The sequence below is a fragment of the Actinia tenebrosa genome, unplaced genomic scaffold (assembly GCF_029948245.1).
Source record: "Actinia tenebrosa isolate PJP-AT-01 unplaced genomic scaffold, QUT_ActTen_1.0 PGA_scaffold15__27_contigs__length_11533743, whole genome shotgun sequence".
In the NCBI taxonomy this organism is placed as follows: Eukaryota; Metazoa; Cnidaria; class Anthozoa; order Actiniaria; family Actiniidae; genus Actinia; species Actinia tenebrosa.
This window is the reverse complement of record NW_028292575.1, coordinates 5,186,090-5,209,404: the sequence shown is the minus strand read 5'-3', so window position 1 is coordinate 5,209,404 and position 23,315 is coordinate 5,186,090. Positions and strand designations below refer to the sequence as shown.

General features: G+C 37.0%; 2 protein-coding genes across 3 annotated transcripts; both read right to left on the bottom strand.

Moving 5' to 3' along the window:
- Positions 1 to 5,308: 5,308 nt before the first annotated feature.
- Positions 5,309 to 8,557, bottom strand: LOC148910919 (uncharacterized). Of its 2 annotated transcripts, XM_089030644.1 has the most exons (2): positions 6,918 to 8,557; positions 5,309 to 5,465 (listed from the first exon to the last, which is right to left on the bottom strand). In XM_089030644.1, exons 1-2 carry the CDS (start codon positions 7,800 to 7,802, stop codon positions 5,406 to 5,408), a joined length of 945 nt encoding a protein of 314 aa, XP_088886770.1. In that variant the 5' UTR covers positions 7,803 to 8,557; the 3' UTR covers positions 5,309 to 5,405. The 2 variants fall into 2 exon arrangements, with proteins under 2 accessions (XP_088886770.1, XP_088886768.1); XM_089030642.1 differs by lacking the exon at positions 5,309 to 5,465 and having other exon boundaries at positions 6,808 to 8,180.
- Positions 8,558 to 13,332: 4,775 nt separating this feature from the next.
- On the bottom strand, positions 13,333 to 14,626 carry LOC148910918 (prolactin-releasing peptide receptor-like). The gene has a single exon (XM_089030807.1). The coding sequence runs from the start codon at positions 14,602 to 14,604 to the stop codon at positions 13,546 to 13,548; it is 1,059 nt and encodes a 352-aa protein (XP_088886933.1). The 5' UTR covers positions 14,605 to 14,626; the 3' UTR covers positions 13,333 to 13,545.
- Positions 14,627 to 23,315: the final 8,689 nt, after the last annotated feature.

Genomic DNA, 23,315 nt, shown 5'->3' with positions numbered 1-23,315 from the left:
AGGCTGAAATCTTTTGTGTATGTGGGTGTTTTTTTCCTTTTTTTTCTATATCATGTCCTAATCATAATCAGTCTCGCGAAACTCGGATTGACTAATAGTATTTGGTTTTGTTCTTACCTTAGGCTTATTTCTTCTGGTATTTCCTTTATTCCCTCTTTTTTCTTTCTTTTTGCCTCCCTTCCCCCTGCTTCCGTACTTACTTTCTACTATCGGTCCGTGCTGATCCGTTGTGTTTGATTAGCTTTGGCGCTGTCTTTATGTTTAGGATGTCGTCAGGTGCACGCTATGAATCAGGGGCGTAGCGCGGATGCTAGGAGCTGGGGGAGCAGGCTTATCCAAAAATAGAGAACGAAAAATTTTCAAAATTCCCACGTGCAGTTCCATGCTCTGACGGCGTGTTCGCAGTGTCAACATGGTAGCCCAGTCCTGATAACTTCGTGTAAATTCGCAGCTTTTGTAGGTAGGAATGGAGTTGTAATAATTTATTTTCCTCTTTTCGTTTCGGTTTAATTATGTTTTTGTTTTTTTGTGTTACTACTCTTTGTTTCAAAATTTTTTTTTTTGCAAAACTTTTGGGGGGGCACGTGTCCCCTCCGGGCCCCCCTCGCTACGTCTAAGAACTGCTATTAATACGGAGGCGGAGCGCAGGCAGCGGCTTGAAAAAGCCAAAATTTACTAACATCTATTTTCCTTATTCTGTTTCTCCATTTTTACATTTTCATTTACTTTTCGCTTGTGCGTCCTATTTTAACACTCCTTGATAGGATGAAAAATGAACCATATGGGGAAGGAGAACATAATAATGACACATAAGTTATTGTAATCTCTGGGGGGGGGGCTTGTTTTTACTATTTTTTCAAAAGTTTTCTTATTTTTTACTATATTTTGAGTCACTCAAATAAACCGTCTTCAATAACCAGATCGTCTGTGACTAGGCAAATATATATTCTTACATATCTACAAGACCTGCGGGGTGACCCGGCGAGGGAGCGACCTAATCATGGCCATGAAGATGGTCTCGCTCAACGCATGACGCGCCGATTCAAATGAGCAGCTTTCATCAAAATCCAAAACTTGATAATCGCATTCCTACATAAATGTTCACAAAACATTTAGGTGCAATCCTCGAATAAGATTCTTTTAAGAAAATTCAAGGAAAATTGTCGCTTTTTCTGCTAAGGTCCCGAGTCTACATTTGTGATATATTTTCATTCCGTCCGACGGTTATCGTGTTACGAAACTGTATACATGTTGTCTGGCATCAGACCCGCTTTTAATAAAGACACTCTGTAAAGAAGAATCTCCAAGAATAATAAATCAGAAAGTAAATAAACGCATGCCTTCATTTCAGTTAGTTTTGTTCTACATTTTCGATAATTTCCTGATAAACTCAAGTGTGTCGTCCCCTCCCGAAGAATAAGCATATAAAGACGTTGTATCAATGCATTAGTCACAGCAGTCATATTAGTCTCCTTAAGAATAACCCTCATTACCAAACAAATGATTAAAGCTCAGTCGAACATAGTTGGTTTCTAGCATACCATCATTATCTCGATGAGTATCTAATGGTTTCAGACACACTAATACGTGCCGCGCACGAACGGCTGCGATCCAGAGTCGCTGTATTTGTGACCAAAAAGGAAATCACGCATCCTGTCTCTCTAAGGAAATTGCTCCGTTTGCGTGTCAGGTGTTTTTTTGGCGGACTTTTTCGAGCCTCACGGTCCAAGTCTAAAATAAGGGCAGGGCAAGCTCGAAGCGTCTCTTCTTGCTCCTATAAGGTCTTCTATAAGAATTAATCATTTGATCACTGTGTCTTCTTGGAAACCCAAATGCGTGACACCCTCTACCGTTCACTCTATTCCACTCAATCGGCCATGTCCCTTTCTATAACCGGGAGTTGTAAATAGTTCGATTTGGGAGGTGAAACACGCGGTTCTTTTTGCTTCGCGTTTGTCGAGGGAAAGCTGATCTTGAGTTTTCTCCGGCGATTCTTCTTCCACTGAAGCCGACTTCTTTTCAAGAGAGGCGTTCTTTTTTTCTGACGTTTCGTCGGAGTTTTTCCGCATTTTCAATTCATAAGCTTTTGCATGGGCCTTCTCGCGAACCATCCAACTAAAGAGCGTAACGTACTGCTGATGTCCATCTGCAATATGATCCGCGTATTTATCGAGGGCTCCTGCAGTGATGTTTTAATAACCCTATTTGAACCGTATGCTCCCTCATGTATCTGTACCGGACAATTCCTTTCCTTCCACCAGTATTTAACTGTTTGTGTAGAACATAGGACGTAAGATCAGAGTGACTTTTTCTTTGGAGCCTTGGACGAGGCCGATTACAACGACCGGCCTGAGCTCTCTGAGCTTCTTCGTTAAGATTATCATCACGTGCTTGCTATGTTGAGAATGCTTTAGAATGAGATCACGGAATGTTCTTCTTCGTGGTATCCACACCAGTGTTCTCATTTATGACGGCAGATTGTTTCTGCTTGTCGTCTCGCGTCTTTCTTTTGGTTTAACTCGCTTCTCTCCGTATGAGGAACCATTTTCCGAAACTGTTCTCGTTCTGTTATCGAGCCCCTGCTTCGTGCAGAAGCCATGCCTATGTTTCTCCATTACAAATGTAATGATATAACTTGGGTCTGTTCTTCGTTAATTGTGAGCTATCTTTGGCAATTCTCTTGCTCGTAGATAAAGCGACTCTTAAGTCAGGACCACATTGGGGTCACCATTGTAGTGTTATCGGCAAAAACCTTCACGACATACAGTACATATCTATCCTTGACATTCAGCTTTATCCTTGTCCAAGCGTTCTTCCATTAGCCTTGAGCTAATAATACTATTAACCGTATCCTCTTCAACTGTCTTCCAATTTTCGCTCTAATCTCTGTCTAGAGAGATTGGTTTTCGATGGGATATCTTGCCAGATTCGTAGCTAACTTTATTGTTCACCAGACGTGCAGACGTGCCATGATATGCCACAGGATACCCGCGTTAGCTGTACTGTGATTCAACCGTCTTTCCACAACCTATGACGTCATGCACTTAATAGTTAATGACCTATGGCCAAGGGGCGTGGTAGAGGAAATGATTTACAGGGCGAATGTCTTTGATCATATTCTCGGTTTTCACGTGACGTCACGAGCGGATTAAAACTTAGTGTCCGCCATATTGGTGCACAGGAAGCTCATTAGCATATGTCAAATCACACACGTGCGCTTATGTTTTGATTCGAATTATGCGATGTCCGAGGATTTACTCGTCGATATTTCAAAAAACGAAACCCAAGAACAGAAAAGAATTGAAGATACCTCTTCAATTGTCTTATCTGAATACGCCAAAAAGCTTGAAAATCACATTCGAACGAGATATTTTAAAAAAATCGAAGGTATTGGAGTCGACCCCGCGTGTTTACAAGGCGAGAAGTTAGATGCAGAATGTCTGCCACCGATCGAAGCCACCGATCTTCTCTCTTATCTTGTGCTGGAAACCAGCTTCTATACTTTAAGGGCAGTTCAAGGCTTTCAAGAGTCTAGAGAGTTACAATCAAATGGTATCGGGCTTCATAACGAGCGTTCAAGGAAAAGCCATTGGAAATAAGTTCGTAGTGTTAGGAAAAGTTCGTCATTCGCAGCGAATGAATGAACCGCCAATACCAATTTGGATTATCGCTAATGGAGAAGGAACGATAATATCTGCCCACTGCCTTGGTTGCAAGCAGGTCTAGCAGAGTGCTGCTCTCATGTAGGGGCGTACTGTTCTATATTGAGGCGTGAATCGTATACATGGAAAGTTGGCCTGCACAGAAGTGAAATGTACGTGGCTACTCCCAACCTTACGTAAACGAAAGTACCGTACGCTCAAGTTGAAGACATCATTTTAAATCAGCTCGAAAGTTGAAAGATGAATTAGACGTTAAAATTGATGGTGTACAACCTTCGACTAGCACTCCGGTAGGGAAAACGAAGTCCGTCCCAAATGTCACCCCTACAGAAACGATATGAAAACCTTCTTTGCAAAACTAAATGAGAGCCAAAAAAAGCCTGTCATTCTTTCTCTAGTGGCTCCTTATGCTGATCAATTTGTACTAAAAAGTCGGCGTGTTCTAACGATACCATCCCTTTACAATCATGAGAATCTGAAGCTGAACTACCCAGAGGCTGTTACAAAAGTGCTGCAAAGTCGAACTATCTCTTTCTGATTCCGAGATAGAATTAATAGAACAGGAAACAAGGGATCAATCAAAAGGAACTGCGTTTTTAACATAGAGCTGGTCGTGTTGGGGCTTCAATGAGTTATTCTGTTGCCAATACAAATCCTGACCAACCATCTATCTCACCTATTAAAAACATTTGCTATCCACAGTTGTTTAGTGTGGCAATCTAAAGCAATCAATCATGGAATCAAAAATGAAGGCAAAGCCATAGAGACTTACAACCATCTCATGTCTGCAAACCACAAAGATTTTGTACTGATAAAGTGTGGAGTTTTCATTGATAAGCAACATCCCTGGATGCATGCAACACCTGATTTCCTCTGTTCCTGCTCCTGTTGTGGTGATGGGTGTGGAGAAGTAAAGTGCCCTTACATTATTGAAAACTGGGACTTTGAAAGTTATGTGCTTAAGAAAAGTTCTTGCCTAGAGAAAGTGAATGGAATATTTCGACTAAAGAGAAAGCACCAGTATTATTACCAAGTGCAGCAACAATTGTCTATAACTGGTCGCCAATTTTGTGACTTTGTCGTGTGTGCATTCAGCGAAAACAAACCTCAAGTCTTCATTGAAGAATTCTCCCAGAAACAAGTCACTGGGAAGCTATCGTTCCAAAGTTACAAAAAGTATGGCAGACATGCATACTACCTGAGATTCTTGCTCGATGGTATACAAGAAAACAGCACTTACCTGAAATAAAACCAGCAAACAAGTCCTCTGGTATTTGTTACTGTGGAATGCCTTCTCAAGGAAGAACTATTCACTGCAGTAACCCAAAGTGCCTAATAAAGGAATTTCACCAGACATGTTTGCATTTATCAGATTCAGTCCCTGATGTTTGGTACTGTCCTAACTGCCGCTTTGCTAGCAGAATTTCAATGCAAAAAGCCAAGAAAAGCATCAAAGCCAAGTTTCTACTAAGTGCACACATAATGATCAAGCTTTGAACTGGACAGTATTTGTGTATGTGGGCTCATCACCAATGATGAATGAAAGGCTTCTCAAATGTCACAGTGAAAATTGCCAAAATGGAAAGTTTTTCCATCTCCAGTGTCTGGACTATAAAAGAAATGCCTAACAATAGTCAAACTACGTGGGTGTGCAGCAATTGCAGGTGTCTCAAGCAGCCAAAGTAACTGCATCTAGTTCTATTGGTCCTACCACTTGTTCTTCTTCTTCAAAAGCCAACACTGTTAGTGCTGCATCAACAAGCCAATTAAAATGTGAAAACAGTATTCCACAAATGCAAGCAGCTAAATTGGACAAAAAGGAAAGTACAATCATTGGTAATAATGCTAGTGCTGTATCTACTAGTTATTCATCAATTATTGATTCCAGTGATGATGAATCGGATGTCAAAAGAACACAAGTGACTAAAGGGGTTTTAGACAAGAGGGCTTCCCTTGGTAGCCTCAATGACAGTCATTTTGACATCATTAATTCACCTACTGGATGGCTGGACTGTACAATAATTCAGAAAGCACAAGTACATCTACAGAAAGTCAATCCTCTGATAGAGAGCTTTCAAAAAACAACCCTTGGCCCCATTAGGAACTTTGATGTTGTCACTTCAGAATTTGTTCAAATATTACATACAGGACATATGCACTGGGTCTGTATAAGCTCTATTGGATGTAGACCAGGCATGGTCAACCTCATGATAGTCTCTACCATGATATCATTGCCAAAGAGGTTGAAGAACAGGTAGAGAGTTTAATGGCAGACAGCTATGTAGGCATAGAAAATGTAACAGTCCAGCAACAACTGAATGGGAGTGACTGTGGAATCTTTGCCATAGCATTTGCTACGTGTCTGGTTTATGGTTTCAGCCCACGAGACTTTACATTTGACATACCCAAAATGCGCCCACATCTGGCTCAGTGTTTGGAAATTGGTAAAATTACAATGTTTCCATCAGTTTAGAATATGTGTTTAGAACACGCTAGTGTTCACTAGCCATCATCTACTCTTTATTTGAAACAGTAATGTTGTTTTAGAAGAGGCAAATGCATTAATACCATGAAAGAAATACAAAGTTGTTAATAATCATAGTAGCTATTTAGCAAATAACAGTTGGTTTCGATCCACTAGAATATTCATTACACAAAAACATATCTATACACCTATTTCATTTAAGAAAGGTTGTCATCGCTAAAGGAGAAAGGTGATAGGTTATTCATAGTTCCAACAATCACTTGTGTTTTTTTGTTTTTTTTAATGAGTTTTGAGATATCCAGTGTTGTTTGTAGCCTGAAAGAACTTTAAAGGCTTTGATTATTTGCGTTTATTTTCATATATTACACCTTCGAATCGACTATTGCCTTTGGCAGTGACAACTGTTTTTTTGAAATAGGTGATACGAAAGACCACTATATTCTATTGTGCTTTAAATGCAACAAAATAGTAGTAAATTTGAGAATTAATAATAAACAATTAAGATACACTAGTTTTCATCAGCAATGTCCAAAAATAAAATAGCTACTCTGACAGGAACAAAGCAGAAAAATATTTCTTGTGTCACCAATACATTATGACATTTTGAATACAAGAATATCCTGGTATTTCATTTTTATCTTTATAAATAATTCAAATTCTCAAATTTTGGTAATAATTAGTATGTTTATAATCTAGTCAAATGGAATGATTGGTGGACAAAGGTTAACAAGACCAGAACACACCCTTAAAATGATATCAATGACTGGTACCTGTTCCTTATTGCTCATGAGAAAGTCAGTGCTCAGTGTCCCTTTCAGAATTGTGTACTTGCACCTCAGCAAACCGATTACCCTCTCCACATGAATTCTGACATTTGCAATTCCTCGGGTGTTCTCAACATCGATGGGGTCCAGCTGGCTCTTCCCCTTAGTAAACGCTGGTATAACAAGCTCTGCTCTCTTGAATGCCACACTTTCATGAACTGTAAATCCCCTGTCGGCCATTACTAGATCACCAGGCACAAGTTTATTTAAAATACCACAGTTTTCAGTGAGGAGCTTATCAGATGTTCTGCCACCCCAGGCCTTTGATACAAAGGAAATGGTGCCTTGTGGAGTGATTCCAATTAATACCTTTACAGTGTTGTGGTGTTTGTAGGAGCTGAAGGTCTGGGCTCTTGCCAGCAGGTTGGTAGGCCTTTCTATGAAGACCTCAAAACAATCAATAATCACTGTTGTCTTCTTTCCAAACGAAAACTCGAAGCATTGAGGCATTGTTCTCCATAGTTCATCCCGCTCAGGCCAATATATTAGTTGAGAGAGTCGTATGTCCATGATTGTTATCCAGGTAAAAAATATCCTGGAGACAGTTGGTGCAGACACTTCAAAACGGTATGCAAGATCCAAGTATGGCACATTAAGTCGGAGTTTCATCAAGACCATGACAAGTTCCTGGAACTTCGTTAAGCTCAACGACTTTCTTGCCACATGAGGGGCTACATGTTCATATACAGCTTGTAAAATAGTAGCTGAAGGCAATCCAGTGTAAAATAGTACATTCCCATCTTCCAGCATATCTTCGCGATCGAAAGGGGCTTTCTTTGGCTGAGAAAACATATAATCTAACTCCTCAGTTTGTGTGCTTGACTCGGTCATTTCTGGATTAACTTCGTTTGTTTGTGTGCTAGAGTCAGTGATCTTACAAAGTTCCTCCAGCTTCGAAGTAATCCCGTCCAATAAATCGCCATCTTGGCAGTGCAACTTTGATTTATCACTCGCTGATTGAAGGTCATTTGCGATCTGGCTGATTTCCTCAGTTAAAGAAGGAGAGTCAAAAGAAATATTGTCGATTGTAGCGCCTTCTTCATCCAGTTTCGCTACCTTTGCAGCTGACTCGAACAATGCTCTTTCCTGTTGTCTCTTCCTTCTCACTTTTGCACGTTCACTTCGCGCGGCTTGAAGATCAGAGTTTTTCTCACTTACTACTGTTTTGTTGTGTCCCAAATTTAATGTAGGCACCCATCGACGTTAAACTTATCCCAATTGGCAGCCGGTTTTCCAGAAACGAAGTGACGGCTGCAAATTCTCCCACTGTTGATGATTTCTTCGGATAACCCAACCCTACTAATGGCGGCCAACCACTTTCTACGTCGTTCAATCGACAGCTCTTCTGCCTCCTCTCCTTGACTTTTTCTAACCGATGGAACACGAAAGAGGGAAATTCCCTTATCACGAACACTCCTGGTATGACAATTTACCATTAAACAAAGAACCATTATAGAAAATGTGCTGAAAATATTGACTTTTAGTCGCTCGATTGTGATGAATCTCTTTTGTTTACACTATGTTGTGCACCAATATGGCGGTTAGCAACCGTTGTCATGCACCAAGTCACGTGGGTGAAAACCGAGAATTGTACTTGTACACTCTTGTAAACATCCCCTACGAACTCGTTTTCACCGCAACCATTTGTTCGCTTGCTCTGTTACGTGCGAGAAAACACTTAATGCATATTACTTCAGTGGTACCGATCAGCAGAACGAATGTCATAAATAGTCTCATTACCAGCCTTCTGTTGAGGGGCAGACACTGCTCGTCATGTGCTATCAACCAGAGAGTATTCTATGCTTATATCAATCAGTAAGCCTACAATCACAGGCAATCGCTGCCCGTCATGTACTATCCCGCCAAAAGAGTATTTCATTATATTGCCTTGTATCAATTAGTTGAATGGACCTCATGACTCCTCATTACCAGTCTTCCCTTGAGGGGCAAGCACTACCCCTTCCCTCCCCTCCCCTCCCCAATTCGCAATTATCCATTTAAATTTCCATAGAAATTAAAACTACTTGCATTGTCATCCATTCATCTAATAAAAATTCCACACGAGACTGGAAATGACGTCTATCTATCCTGACCGCAGTCCTCCCACTCGATATGAAACTCGACAACGGTTTTACGTCAACTGCATGGTCAGACTGATTATCGGTACACAACCCACACATATTGTAACTCGCTTCAATCAGGTTCATTTAGTTGTTCATTTACTCGTTTATCATCCAGGTACTCACGCGTACTGACGACTTTTTGTCTAGCTTTTAGCATGAGCCTCTGGTAACCACTACCTGTGTTCTGACGTAAAATAAATTATCTCTTATTATCGCTTGGTCGGTAAAAACTTTACATATATATTTGGGTATATTTGTTATTGTGACGTGGGGCCAAGTTTTTGGCTCTTGTTCAGCTCTCGAGATATATAAATCAATTGGATACAATAGACCGTTTTCAAATTAGTCAAATACCGCTGTACTGATTTATCACAGACTCATTTCAAAGGGTAAGCCTTATTTCAATGTCTAAATATACGCAAACAACGTAAAGTAAAGAATGCACAACTTCAACAATACTAAACACTTTGAAACACCTCTACCTAGTTGCTTCTCTTCTCTTACTGACTTCACGCTGTGGTTGATGGGAAGGATTTAGTGAATCGTGGTGTATCAACAGAAAATTCAAAACCTTGGAATATTCGAATATTGAGGGCATTAACGTTACCCCAGTCTACCAAGTCCGACAAATAGTGACCTGTTCCGCCCATGTGTTCATTTACATTTATTTAATCGTTCATTTATTCATCCGTTGATCAGTTAAAAATGGTGCAGCTGTTGGTTCAGCACCGGTTCGGGCCAATGAAAATACAATACCTCCCGAAGATTAGATTTGATTGTCATTGAACGATTATGCTTAAAGCACCAAAAGAACTTGCATTCTTGCATTATATGTTTCTGAGCTTCTCTTCTCTCTTCTCTCTCTTCTCGAGAAACCCTTATCCATAGGTAGATGTTCCCGCACACGCGTCGAAAAAAATATGAATTTTTCCTTACCACCCCATCCCCCGCGCACAAGCTATTCTGTGTAACCCTCCTCCCCCCTGATAATCCTGTGCATTGAGCTAGCAATACTAGGTTTAGGCAATAGTACCATTAATTATATTTCATGCGCTTACCTATATATTTATAAATACATTTGTCAGTCCTATAAAGAAAGAAAGGCAATATTATTAATCCTGTTCATGTTAAACCCAGGAAGGATTTGATCATACTACACTATAAAATACTACTAGGGATCAGGATTACCAAGGCTAGGCAAATGATCCTGATACTAGGAAGCCAGAAAAAACGGCTTTAATTTTGAGTAGAGAAGGAAATGATCAATTATCGTATTCTTCTATTTCCCTGGTGTTCAGATTAGGATAAATTTAGATTTTCGTTGGAAAAAATTGCCCAAACATTTGGAATATTTGCTTTTTTCGGTCACTTTCCTCTCCTTCCTCTCTTTCCAAAGCAAACTAAGGTTGATGCTTAAAAGTAAAGTTATATAGCACAAGTAAAGCGTGACACAACATCCTAAATAGCCCTGTAAATTTTCTGTTCTTTCGCTAATTACGTACAGTGTGCTTTCCAAGCCACGCTGGAGTCTTAAGAAACCATAAAAGGCGAATATTAGGATAAATTTAGATTACTTTTATTATTTTTAGGCTTGCGCTTTCCCTTTATTTTATATTCTATTATCCTTTTGCAATTTACTCCCTTTCGTTTCGTTTCGTTTCCTTTCGTTTCCCTTGCTTTCCTTTACTTTGCTTTCCCTTCCTTTTCTTTCCTTTCCTTTCCTATCCTTTCCTTTCCTTTTCCTTCCCTTCCCTTCCTTTCCCTTCCCTTCCCTTCTCTTCCCTTCCCTTCTCTTCCCTTCCCTTCATTTCCTTTCCTTTCCTTTCCTTTCCTTTCTTTTCCTTTCCTTTCCTTTCCTTTCCTTTCTTTTCCCTTCTCTTCTCATCTTCTCATTTCCATACCATATATACCATTCTTTTCCATTTCATTTCATTTCATTCCATTTCATTTCATTTCATTCCATTTCATTTCATTCCATTTCATTCCATTTCATTCCATTTCATTCCATTTCATTTCATTTCATTTCATTCCATTTCATTTCATTTCATTCCATTTCATTTCATTTCATTCCATTTCATTTCATTCCATTTCATTTCATTTCATTTCATTTCATTTCATTTCATTTCATTCCATTCCATTTCATTTCATTCCATTTCATTCCATTTCATTTCATTTCATTTCATTTCATTTCATTTCATTTCATTTCATTTCATTTCATTTCATTTCATTTCATTCATTTCATTTCATTTCATTTCATTTCATTTCATTTCATTTCATTTCATTTCATTTCATTTCATTTCATTTCATTTCATTTCATTTCATTTCATTTCATTTCATTTCATTTCATTTCATTTCATTTCATTTCATTTCATTTCATTTCATTCATTTCATTTCATTTCATTTCATTTCATTTCATTTCATTTCATTTCATTTCATTTCATTTCATTTCATTTCATTTCATTTCATTTCATTTCATTTCATTTCATTTCATTTCATTTCATTTCATTTCATTTCATTTCATTTCATTTCATTTCATTTCATTTCATTTCATTTCATTTCATTTCATTTCATTTCATTTCATTTCATTTCATTTCATTTCATTCCATTCCATTCCTTTTCTTCTTTTCTTCCTTTTCCTTTCCAATCCCTTTTTCTTCTTACATTTCTGAGAACAGGTGAAGGCTTTTGACACAGGATCAATAACGATTGTCAGACGCCAGTATTACTGGTGTTAATAAGACCATACATATCCAACTGCTTCAGTCGGACAAAGTTGCTCTTATCCTAAGCAAAAGAACCTTTTGAAACATAAGTTTGATTACTCAGGCCGATTTCTCGTTGATTCTTGTAACCTTTTCTGCTCTCTCCAAGAAGTCTCTCTCTCTTTCGGTAAAGATTTGTGATCGGCTACTCAAAGTAATTCCAAAATATCTAAGCAGTCGCTCTTTATCTATTTCAAAATAGGTTAAAAGACTTTATAGCTCTGTCCATCTGTCCATCCTTCCGTCGTCCATCCACACCTATTTTTATCCTCCATTTATTTTTTCGTTTTCCCAGTTTTCTTCCTCCGTTTTTTATTTCTTTCCTTTTCTTCATTCCATTCCATTTTCCCCAGTTATTTTTATTTAATATGTTATATAAATGTGAGCTCACCAATGTAAACAAGCTTTTTTAGGTGGATGAAATATATACACAATGGTTATGAAGATTGTATGTATCAGTATAGCATTGCCCCCCACCCCCCGTCCCCACCCCCCGCCCCCCAAAGACAAATACTTAGCTATCAAATATTTTATTTTTCTTGCTTCTAAATATCGATCTAAAAAAAGACAAATATAATACTAATTCCTGACATTTATCAATGCGATTTACTAGTAATTAATCATAATCACCATAATCTTCATGAAGAATATAATCAATTGTGACATTTCTTGAACCACAAACAGAAAATACGACTTATATATGTGACTTTTTAATACTTCCATTACAACCAATCTATATATCTATATAATATAGAGTTAAAGAAGAAAAATCTATACAACCAATCTATATATTCATAATATAAAATATAATTAAAGATGAAAAATAACATTTGCAGCAATCATTTCTAAACGTCATACATGACGAACGTTATACACCTATATATTAGTTATACCTATATATTAGTTATACCTATATATTAGTTATACCTATATGTACATATTTATATTTCAAAAACAATTCAATCTGTTGATAATATTTTTTATTTTAGTTCAGTGTTTGTTCTTCAGGCGCTTATACTGTCGTCACCACGACTCAAAACTTCTGCTTTTTTGAATTAAAATGGTCGAGTAATATATTTTTCCGGGTTTTACATGGACTAGTAATCTCACATCAATGTCAAAACAACATTTAAGCATGGCAATATCTGTTATCATGGTGCACGCACATTTTCAGTGATTTTAACACGGTGGGCTAGCTATTCTAGTGTTTTGTCTATAATACTCAGTGTTATAATAACTAAAACCTTTTAAAATACATTCATAAAATCCATTTAGAATCGAATCTAGACAAGATAGATTTTTTAATAACTTGGGTAAGGGTGGGTAAAGTCGTTTCGCCCTTTGAGGAAAAGTAGTCTCTCTCTCTCTCTCTATCTCTCTATCTCTCTCTCTCTCTCTCTCTCTCTTCATTCATTCTTTAATTCTCTCTACCATGATATATAGGTAGTAAGTTCATCTTAGTTTCTTTTTAAATCATGCATTGTTTGTAAATAGGATTTTTATCTTACGAGTCTCATGTAAAGAGGCGTTATACACTTATGAAATCATCGTACTGAAATCAAGGTGCTATCTATCTATCTACATATCTGTCTTTCACCCTTACGAAAAAATAAAAATAAAAATAATAATAGCGACTACATCGGAGACAATGTTCAACCTGCTTACTCAGTGTTCCTATATTATTGTTAATCATTGCAATTCAATATTAGTAATGTTTGTAACCTGATTACTTCTCTGCACATAATGTCTTCCAATCCGCCTGACTATCTCCCTCGAAGCCACACGAAACTTAGAACTGAACAGAAATATGATAAAAGGATTGACGGCAGAGCTAGCGTACGCCAGGAACACTCCGATAAAAAGAAAAGTATTCCAGCTACACTTTTCTTCACTGGAATAATCTTTGATAAAAAGATCGAGAAAGACAACAGTGTTCAAAGGCGTCCATGCTATAGCAAATGAGATTACGATAGCAAAGGAGAGATAGAAGACTTTGCGTTGTCTCATCGAGCGTTGAGTGTTCTGTGGCTCGGATAGCGAAACACCTATACGTCTTTGCTGGCCTTTGAGTCGAACAAAAATGAAAGAATAAGCTACTGCCATGAGGATAAAAGGCGCTAGAGCAAAACATATAAAGACAGAGATATAATAAGATTCGTATGTTAGACCTTTGGGATCCCACTGGATGAAACAATGAAGTCGGTTGTCATGAGTTGCTACGCTGAAAGATTCGAAGTAAACTCCATGGATAACGATCCCCAAAACCCATGTTAATGAAGCGATGAGAATACACGATCTTTTTGTCATCAGAAAGCGCTTTAGAGGAAGTACGATAGCGTAAAATCTATCTATAGTTATCAAAATAAGACTGAATATCGAAACAGCCGTGGAAAGGTCTTGCAGAAAGAACACTAGTTTACAAAGTACCAAGCCCGCGGTTCCACTAATCAGCCAGCGGCGGTCACCAAAGTAGATCTCCACGATTCGTCTCGGAATGACAAGGAGAGGGAAAATGATGTCTGAGAGCGCCATGTTAGCAATAAAGATATCTGTGGTGTTCTTCATACTTTTCGAGCTCACTACAACGATCAGGATGAGAGAGTTCCCAACAAGAGCCAACAGCATCACAATAACGTTAGCCAGCGTAGCTCCAAGCCTTTCTGTTTGTGTACTCAAGACAGCGGTGCATTGCAGTGCTACCGTTCTATTTGCCAGGGAAACCAACGATGTGGAGTTAACTGGCAGCATCGTGATTCTAACGAGGGGCTAAAGATTTCATTCACAGCTGCTATCGATGTGAAGCGAACCCAAAGAACTACGACTTTCTTCGCATTACGACGTTATGCACTTGTTATTATATCTTTAGATACTTGATTCTGATTGGTCGTAAATGTGTGCCATATTTAAAACCTACATTTCAATGGTGGGATTAGAGAATAATGCGTTTTTAAGTATTTGAGGGGTTTTACGTTGAAAACGCTCTAAGAAATCATCCACTTTCGATTCTTTTCAAGAAAAAGCGTAATGAGCTTAAAAGGAAATGTCCGGTCGAATTATGTTTTATGATTACAGTAATTTTAAGTAACACTTTCACCTAAAAACAGATTTGGAAAACGACCTTCATTGTGTATGCTTGATATTCCAAGTGTCATTCGTTGAGTATTATTTCTTTCCTTAGCAGTAGTCCTTGAAAAGTTTAACCATGTAAAAAAGAAATTAAGTGAATTAAGCTAAGACTTGTTCTTAAGATATTTGCAATGGAAGAAACACATTAGGAACAGACTGGACAACTACAATTATTCTTCAAATTTGTCTTTTCAAAAGCTTTTAAGATCATTCAAGAGGCTTTTGATTAAAAGCATTCGAAATCTGCCCTTTCTTGCTCTCTTGAAGCCGTTTTCATATCCTTAGTTTGAAAAACGTTTTCTTTTTCAAGGCGCTTTGAGTTCAAAAGATATCCGTAGAATGAAAAAACATTAACAGAATATACGAAATCGTTCAGCTATTAATTAACAATTATTCGCCAAAGGTGAATTGAATATCGGGGAATATTTACCGAGAATCGAGTCTCCGATATTCACTTCACCTTCGGCGAATAATTGTTTTAGTATAAATACACAGGTGATTCTTTCAAAAAAAGAAGAAGATCAAAGACATTTTTTTCCGGTAACAGCAACAAAGCGGCTGGCCGCCATTTTGGATTATCGCTGGAGGTGATTATCGTGGGATAGTGTGAGTTTCTCGACCAATCAGTGCGCGAGATTTTCAATAATCACCTGTGTATTTTTACTAAAAAAAACATTAAAGTGATAATGGGTTAATTCTTTGCAAAAAAGAATTTTTTAAATGATAAGGGTTTATTATATAAAAATTAGACAATTAAATAAATTAGATAATTAATTATTATATAAATATATTATTAATGAGCCAGCTTCCACGACCAACGAAACGTCTATTACCAGCTAGGTACTAACATCTGAAAACATACTTCTATACTAGAGGAACCTTTAAATATAATATAATTAATAATTAATAAATAGTGATATTTTATTATTTTCTATTAATTTTTGTATTACTCTATTTTTAGAGTTTAAAAAAAGAGGAAAAGGTAACCAATAAAAAACTACAGAACCAAAGGTAAAAAAAAACAACAAAAAACAAACAAAACAAAACAAAACAAAAACAAACAAACAAACAAACAAATAAACAAGCAAAAATTAGAACAAAAACAAAGGAGTAATGTGTGAGTGATGATTCTTAAGAATGCTACAATGTGCAGATGGAAAGTGGTCTTCATTTAATCAAAAAACATTTACATGCAATTTTAAAGCAAAAGGAGATAGATGAGTGGACCTTAAGCTTTTATTGGGGGGGCATGTGCCCCATGTGCTCCCCCCTGGTTACGGCCCTGTTTTGTAAACAACGCAGATGAACGTTTAATGCTATATAATTTGCGCTTTAAAAGCATAATTTTCTCATTATTGAAACTTGTAAACTATCACTTATTATAGATACGCTTTCAGTGTAACTCAAAATATGAAAATGACTTCGGCGTCTTCGTACGTAAATAAATAGACAAAGAATAAAAATTTTTTAAAAAATGGAATGTCTTCTTAGTGCCAATAAGAATGGAACAGGGAGTATATTTTTTTGTTTTGTTATCTATCCACTTTAAGCCTTATGTTTCTCAATTCTCAAAATATCTCGGCTTAAACTCCTTGAACTAAAGTCATTTCATTTTTCTATCCTTTTCGATAAATACGAACATACTCTAGATAAGTAAACCAAAAGAGCAAGAACAGGAACTTTATCGTATTTTTGCAGTAAATCTGCCTAAGTCGCTTCTCATTGACTGCTAATTTCAACCTAAGCTTTAAGATTTAACTCAGGCCTCTTGGCAACAATTTAAGTGTTAATTTAAACTCAATTGAAGTGATTTGAGCAAATAACTTACACTTACTTCACAAAAACAAACAAATCTGAGTAGTATAGTTCTAAGAAACGTTCTTAAAAAAATACAAATTTAATGAAAAATTAATTCATTCCTTGTTATATCAAGTTCTAAAGCCCTAAAACTTCAAAACTACACTCAAAATATTACAAACCATAAAAAAGGCATTTTCTATTATTTGCCTTTGATTTTTTGTGGCGTTTTATCTTCAATTTCATTGACATCGAGAAAAAACGTAAGCGAAAACATAAAAATAAAAGGGACAAAAAGGAACTAAAAAACAAAACCCAAGCTCAATTACCATACTACGTGCATGGTAGCAGACAATATTTGTCGACAAAACAAGATAAAGCTAACGGTTTTCGCATCAGTTGAAAGGACGTACACGTTAAATTAGCAGTCGTACTGTGTAGCCGTACCGTATCTCACCGTATAGACTTAACTATGTGTTAATTTACTACAAGACAACGGCAAGGAATTTCGATCTTACGACAGTGACTAGTACTAATACTAGTACTAGGACCGAGGAGGGATCCATGCGGTATCCCACAGGTAACCAACCTCTACCTAGATTTATTATTTCTTATTAAGTCTTATTATTCGTATGATTAATGTTATCGCATGTCGCACCGTGTATGTGCAGTGAGTACCGTGTTTCGCACAGATACGAACATTGCTTTACAGAATATTTTCGTCGATCTTCTATGACAAAAAATTAATAATGACGCAATGTTTTCGACATAAATCCATCAGTAATTACCCTAGCATCCATCCACGCGGAATGACTTCAGTGTTTGTTATTTTGTTGACTTGTTTTTACACCCTGAGTTGTAGAATTATCATTTCAGGGGGGAGGGGTTAGTTCCATGTTGTATTTATAGTAGCCGTTCAAAGCTTTTTGAAGTCTTAGCATGAACTCGATTCAGAATATGTCTAAAGAATATATGTCTAATATATATATATAATCTTTATTATTTTAAGAACCGCAGTGCAACAAGAGGATTTTATTTTATTTTGTTTTAAAAATAAGTCGTTTAACAATACACACATCTACATAAATACCCCACCCCCCATTGACAAAGCTAATTTATCAACAACACAAAGCTGGATATGCTACAAATGCAAGAGCCAAGCCATGTTTTGATTCACTTCTCATCTTAACGCGTGGCAAGAAGTACTAAAACAAGATTCCAAGAATTTGGTGTGGATTTATACAAGGTATTTTACACTCTTTTCTGTAGAACACTTTGAAGACTATCTTGTCTGTGAATCTTACAAGAAAATTCGAAATTAAATATATCTTTTACTTTTCTAAATAAATTTAATTTTGGAATCCATATTATTTTGATTTAATCGCATCTAAAAGGATGAGATTGTATTTTTGGATTTTTCTTGAGCAGATCACAGTTAACTTGGAGTAGAAAAGAAAATGGAGAAAACTGTCTTCCTGGCTGTGTTGGTTCTTTGTACTCTTTTTGATAGTCTCAGCGGACAAGGGCTTGGATACATCGTCCGGCGCGATGGTATGGAATAAAATACATAAGAAAATTCTCTAATATGAATGTATATAAATTCAAGTGGTTTTTGAATGAGCGCGAAATGGTTAGAATGATTCTCCTTATATTTCGATTTTAAAATAATATTTTTTCTATCACATTTGAACACGAATATTTTGGTAATCACTTTATCATAAGATACTAAAAAAATATATAATTTCGATCTCAAAACTAAACTCAAATATAACAAGAGTATAAGGCCCCGTCCACACGTATCCGGAAATTTGTGTATCCGCAAATTTTTTTTTGCGGATACGGGTTGCGTCCACACGTGTCCGGAAATTTTTGTATCCGTATCCGCAAATTTTACGAAAATGGTCTCCAGAGTGGAAATTTTCGAATACGCTCCGAATACGGATACGTGTGGATGGTCGTGTCCGCAAATTTTTGAATACGCTGACGTAAACACGATTTTGCGCATGCTCAATAAGAAAAACTATCCGTCAAAGGGACTAGGAACTAGCTCGAATCAGGGCGGATCAAGAAATATCCGGATATGTGTGGACAGTGAAAACGATTCGAAAACGATTCGAATACGCTGCGTGTGGACGCGAACATTTTCGTATCCGCAAAAAAATAATTTGCGGATACAAAAATTTCCGGGTACGTGTGGACGGGGCCTTTAATTACGTTTTACAAGCAGGCGTAGCTCAGTTGGTTATTTTGCATCATTAACATTATTATTAACATCATTAGCAAGAACATTATAGGCGTTATTAAAAAGAGCAGCGAATTTGCGGCTTTTGAGTGCGCATAAACTTTGATACAAAGAACTATATTAACACATATTATATCTAAAAACCAGGCCATTTTAGATTAAACTGTTTCGCTAGGAGCAAATTTTGTTGAATTTTCTATTGGATTTGGCGATTCTATCCCCCACATAAACAAGCAGTGACGTCATAGTGAAATAGGGCAATTGTCGTGCGTCATCAACTTGTGCGCGTGCGATCTTTCTGTTTCAATAGGCCCTTTGCAGCTAAGCAATCACGTGCTGATTAATTCACTGAGAGCAAATGAATGAACATTTTGATTCCCATGGGTGAAATTTACTGGACTGCAAACAAACTTTCTACAACCTGTTTTGAGAGATCGTAATAAAACTGCATTTCGTAACACACATGTTTTCATTCAGTTCTTTACAAGTAGCTAAAAAGAATCACCAATTTAATATAAAAACAAAAATTTTGCAGTCCAGTACAGACACGTGACCGTTAACTACAAAGGGCCTATTGATCCCCTATTCTATGCTAGATAAATGTGGATTACTGTATTAATTATATAACAATAAAGGTATGACCAAATACAATCAAGTGTCATTTTTCCAAGTCTTAAAATTGATTCATAAAGATCTCTTCCACGACAGAATTTTTAAAACGCAGCGGATGATGGAAAAAATAGGACAACAAAGCAGCCAGCCAGTGCATTGGAGCGCGAAAACCATGGATCAATTTATTTTTTATCAAATTTATCTCCGTTGGCTATAACGTTTTGACTTCTATTTGAGGGTGCTCGTACCTATACCTAATTAGAAGACTTAAACGCACTAGACACATGCATGCCAAGCAATGCGCACACTATGAAGTGTAAAAAGAATGATAGTTATAAAAGCGTATCCCAGCGGAACACCCCTACCCAAATTCTGGCGGAGTATCCCCTCCCCTCCCGCCCCACGGGCTCTCAACCCCTCCGCCGCCAAGGTCTGATGCTCAGGTTAGTCCATCCATCCATCCATACCGACTTATTTACTGATCTACCACATAAAGCTTCTAATATTGATTCAATTAATGGATCTCACAAACATTACATATCAAGTACCCGCTAAAAGGTTAAATACAATGATTTCTTCATTCTCAAACATAAGCCATGGCCTTTCAAAACAGGAGTCCACCAGGAGTAACTCGATATACGAATGCAGCTACTATAATAGTCAAAGGATGCGAGGCAAGTTAAAATCCTCGATAATAATGATATAATCCTGTTTCCTACTAATCGCTTTAGCGCTAATCGAGGGGGGAAACCAAAGAGAATTTAAGTTTAAGCGATTTATTTGTCGATATTTTCTTACCGAATTTTTGCAGAGGTGACCTATTTATCAAACAAGCGTAAACCACCCCTGGTAAATGAAACTGCTCGCTTCGAAACCTTTACGGCAAACAACTTCCTCTTCACTACTTTTCCAAAATTAACGCAACATTTGACGTTGACAGAACTGGAACCTGGAAGACATAATGTTCTAAATGCCGCTCATACGATAACACCTGCTGCTCGTAGTTTTGGATGGATATATGTCAGTATTTTCTTTTTTGATGTATTAGTATTTAGTATTTGTAAAACGTACGTTTATTTTGGAGAAACTTTATAAGGGTCTCTTGTCCTGTTGTTCTTTCTAGCTAAACTTATGTTTCTTTTTGTTTGTTTGTTTGTTTGTTCTTGTCGTTCTTGGTAGTTTTCTTTTCTTTTCTTTCCTTTCATTTCCTTTCCTTTCCTTTCCTTTCCTTTCCTTTCCTTTCCTTTCCTTTTCTTTTCTTTTCTTTTCTTTTCTTTTCTTTTCTTTTCTTTTCTTTTCTTTGTGAGTGTGTGTGTGTGTGTGTGTGTGTGCGTGGTGCGTATTTTGTATTTTTCATAATTACTAGTTGTAAAACTAATAAATAATATTAAAATAATAAATAAATAAACAAATAAACTGTCGCTTAATATAAATTGATATTTGTGTGTGTGCGTGTATGTGTTGAATCTCTAAAATAAAATAAAAAAGGAAAAAAAGAAGGGAAGAATGATAACGAAAATGATAACAAAAAGCTAAAAACGGAAAGCTAAAAATGGAAAGCTAAAACACCATCTTCGCTTGATCTAAACTGGGTCCGACCCAAATATCTAAATTTAGATCTTTGGGTCGGACCCTCTTCAGACTGTGCTCTACACCAACTGAAGTGGAACATGGTTCAATTGTTTTATTTTAGCCAATCAAATCATTTAAATGAATGTGCGAAAGCTCTAGCAAGTCAAGCAAGCTTCGCCAGTCAGATGAAGGTTATTTCGTATTTCACTATTGCCGTGTTAATAGCTGAATTGTAAGACTCTTTCGATTACATAAATTTCGAATCAAGTTTTAAACGAATTTCTGTTAACAATGAGTGGTCGGCAAAGATATCAAAAGATAACAGACCAGCAACGAACTATTTTAATGCGTTTTTACAACAACGGCATGACAAGTAAGGCTGCCGCTTATCAAGAACAAGTTAAACGCGCAGCAGGAGAATCCAATCTTGACGAAGAAAGAGTAAAGGTAAGTTTGAATCGAAGAATATTTCTTTACAAACGGTCAATTACTTAGTCTATTGCTGGTTTTCACATGACGTCAGCAAAACATCAAAATCTAAAATATAGATCGTATAAAGACATTTCTCAAGTATGTTTTAGAAATCAGTGTTATAAGTCACAAGAAAAAGTTTCGAGGCATTTCGATGTTTGGTTCTCGAGTTATGAAGGTTGAGTTTGTGTCACGCAATACTGTCACGTCTATCTAAATAGCTATAAAAATATTAAAATAATTTACTTTAGTTGAAAGATTTTCCCTTAGACACGTTTAAAATATCTATTTAAAGTCTTTGTAAGTGAAAAATAGTCAAACATATTAAATATTCCATCATTTTAAGCCTTTGGAATTTCGTCCGCCATGATGGTGAACCTACTTGGAACACCAAGATGGCCGCTCCATACATTTTAACCAAATATTGCGTAAAATTTGGCCAGTATATGTAAATTGGGCCGCTTTACAAGAATATAAAACTTCTATTTCATTATAATGCGAATTTATGCTTTTGAAATTCATGATGACGTAGGTGAAAACCAAGAATAGACACAGTAACTTAAAGATTATAGTCTTTCTTCGCTACACGCGTCTTTTGTCAGCTGGCATGGTTGGCTGTCACAGATCACGGCGTGTTGTAATTATGAGCTTTGTGATTCGTGTTAGTTACTGATAATTGCTCGTATAAAAGTAAGAACTACTCTTTTTTATTTCGTTAAAATATTAGAAATGGATAGGTAATGAAACATCCAAACGTAAAAGAGGGGCCAGTTGTATACAGCTCGAACAGTCATCGACAGGAATGCCGGACGCGAGTACTCCACCACAACCACCCAAAAGAAAAGCTCCTAGCTTTATAAAAGGCCCAAATTGCTACAACGCATTTTGTGCTGAATTTTTAAAGTCTGGTGAGTATTCTCCTAGTGTAAAAAGAGTTCTTACGTGAAACTTTCGATCTTCATGCGTTTAGTTGTTTATAGGCCGTTGTTATGGCAATCTTACGTACCAGCTCAGCGTAACGATCGATATGCACGGTACGATACGAGGGGTCGCTTGGGCTTGCGGGATTGACCATTTTTTGGTGCGGGATTACGATGTTTTATTTTTTTGATGGAATATAACCGTGGTTTTCAAAACTACGCGACCTCGACAAATTCGGTACAAGCTCAAATTAACCCTGCTCAAAACATGCGGCGTTTTGACTGTCGTCGATCAAAAGTCTAACAAAGGAACGCATTGTTTGACGGCACCTTAACAGCTCCATATAAAGAACAAGTCATAACTGAGAAAGGATTTAAATAATTGCTTAACCCGACGTTTAATTGATAAAAATGAGAATATACCTTGCCTTTTTTTCAAACCCAACAGATACCTGTACTGGTGCCAGCAGAACAGATAAAAATAGGCAGGCAGCACAGCTATGGCAAGAAATGTCCAAAGCTCAAAAGGAAGAGTATGTGGCCAAGACCAAACAAAAACCTGTTGATGAAATGTGTGCAGAAGAAAAAGAAGCGCTAATAAAAAAAACACAAAAAGCAGCTATTCAGGGAGGTTGGTACAGTTTGTAATATTATAATTTTATATAATATGATAAATGCGTAACTAAGGAGCGTTTTTCTTCTTTTCTGACCAAAATTAC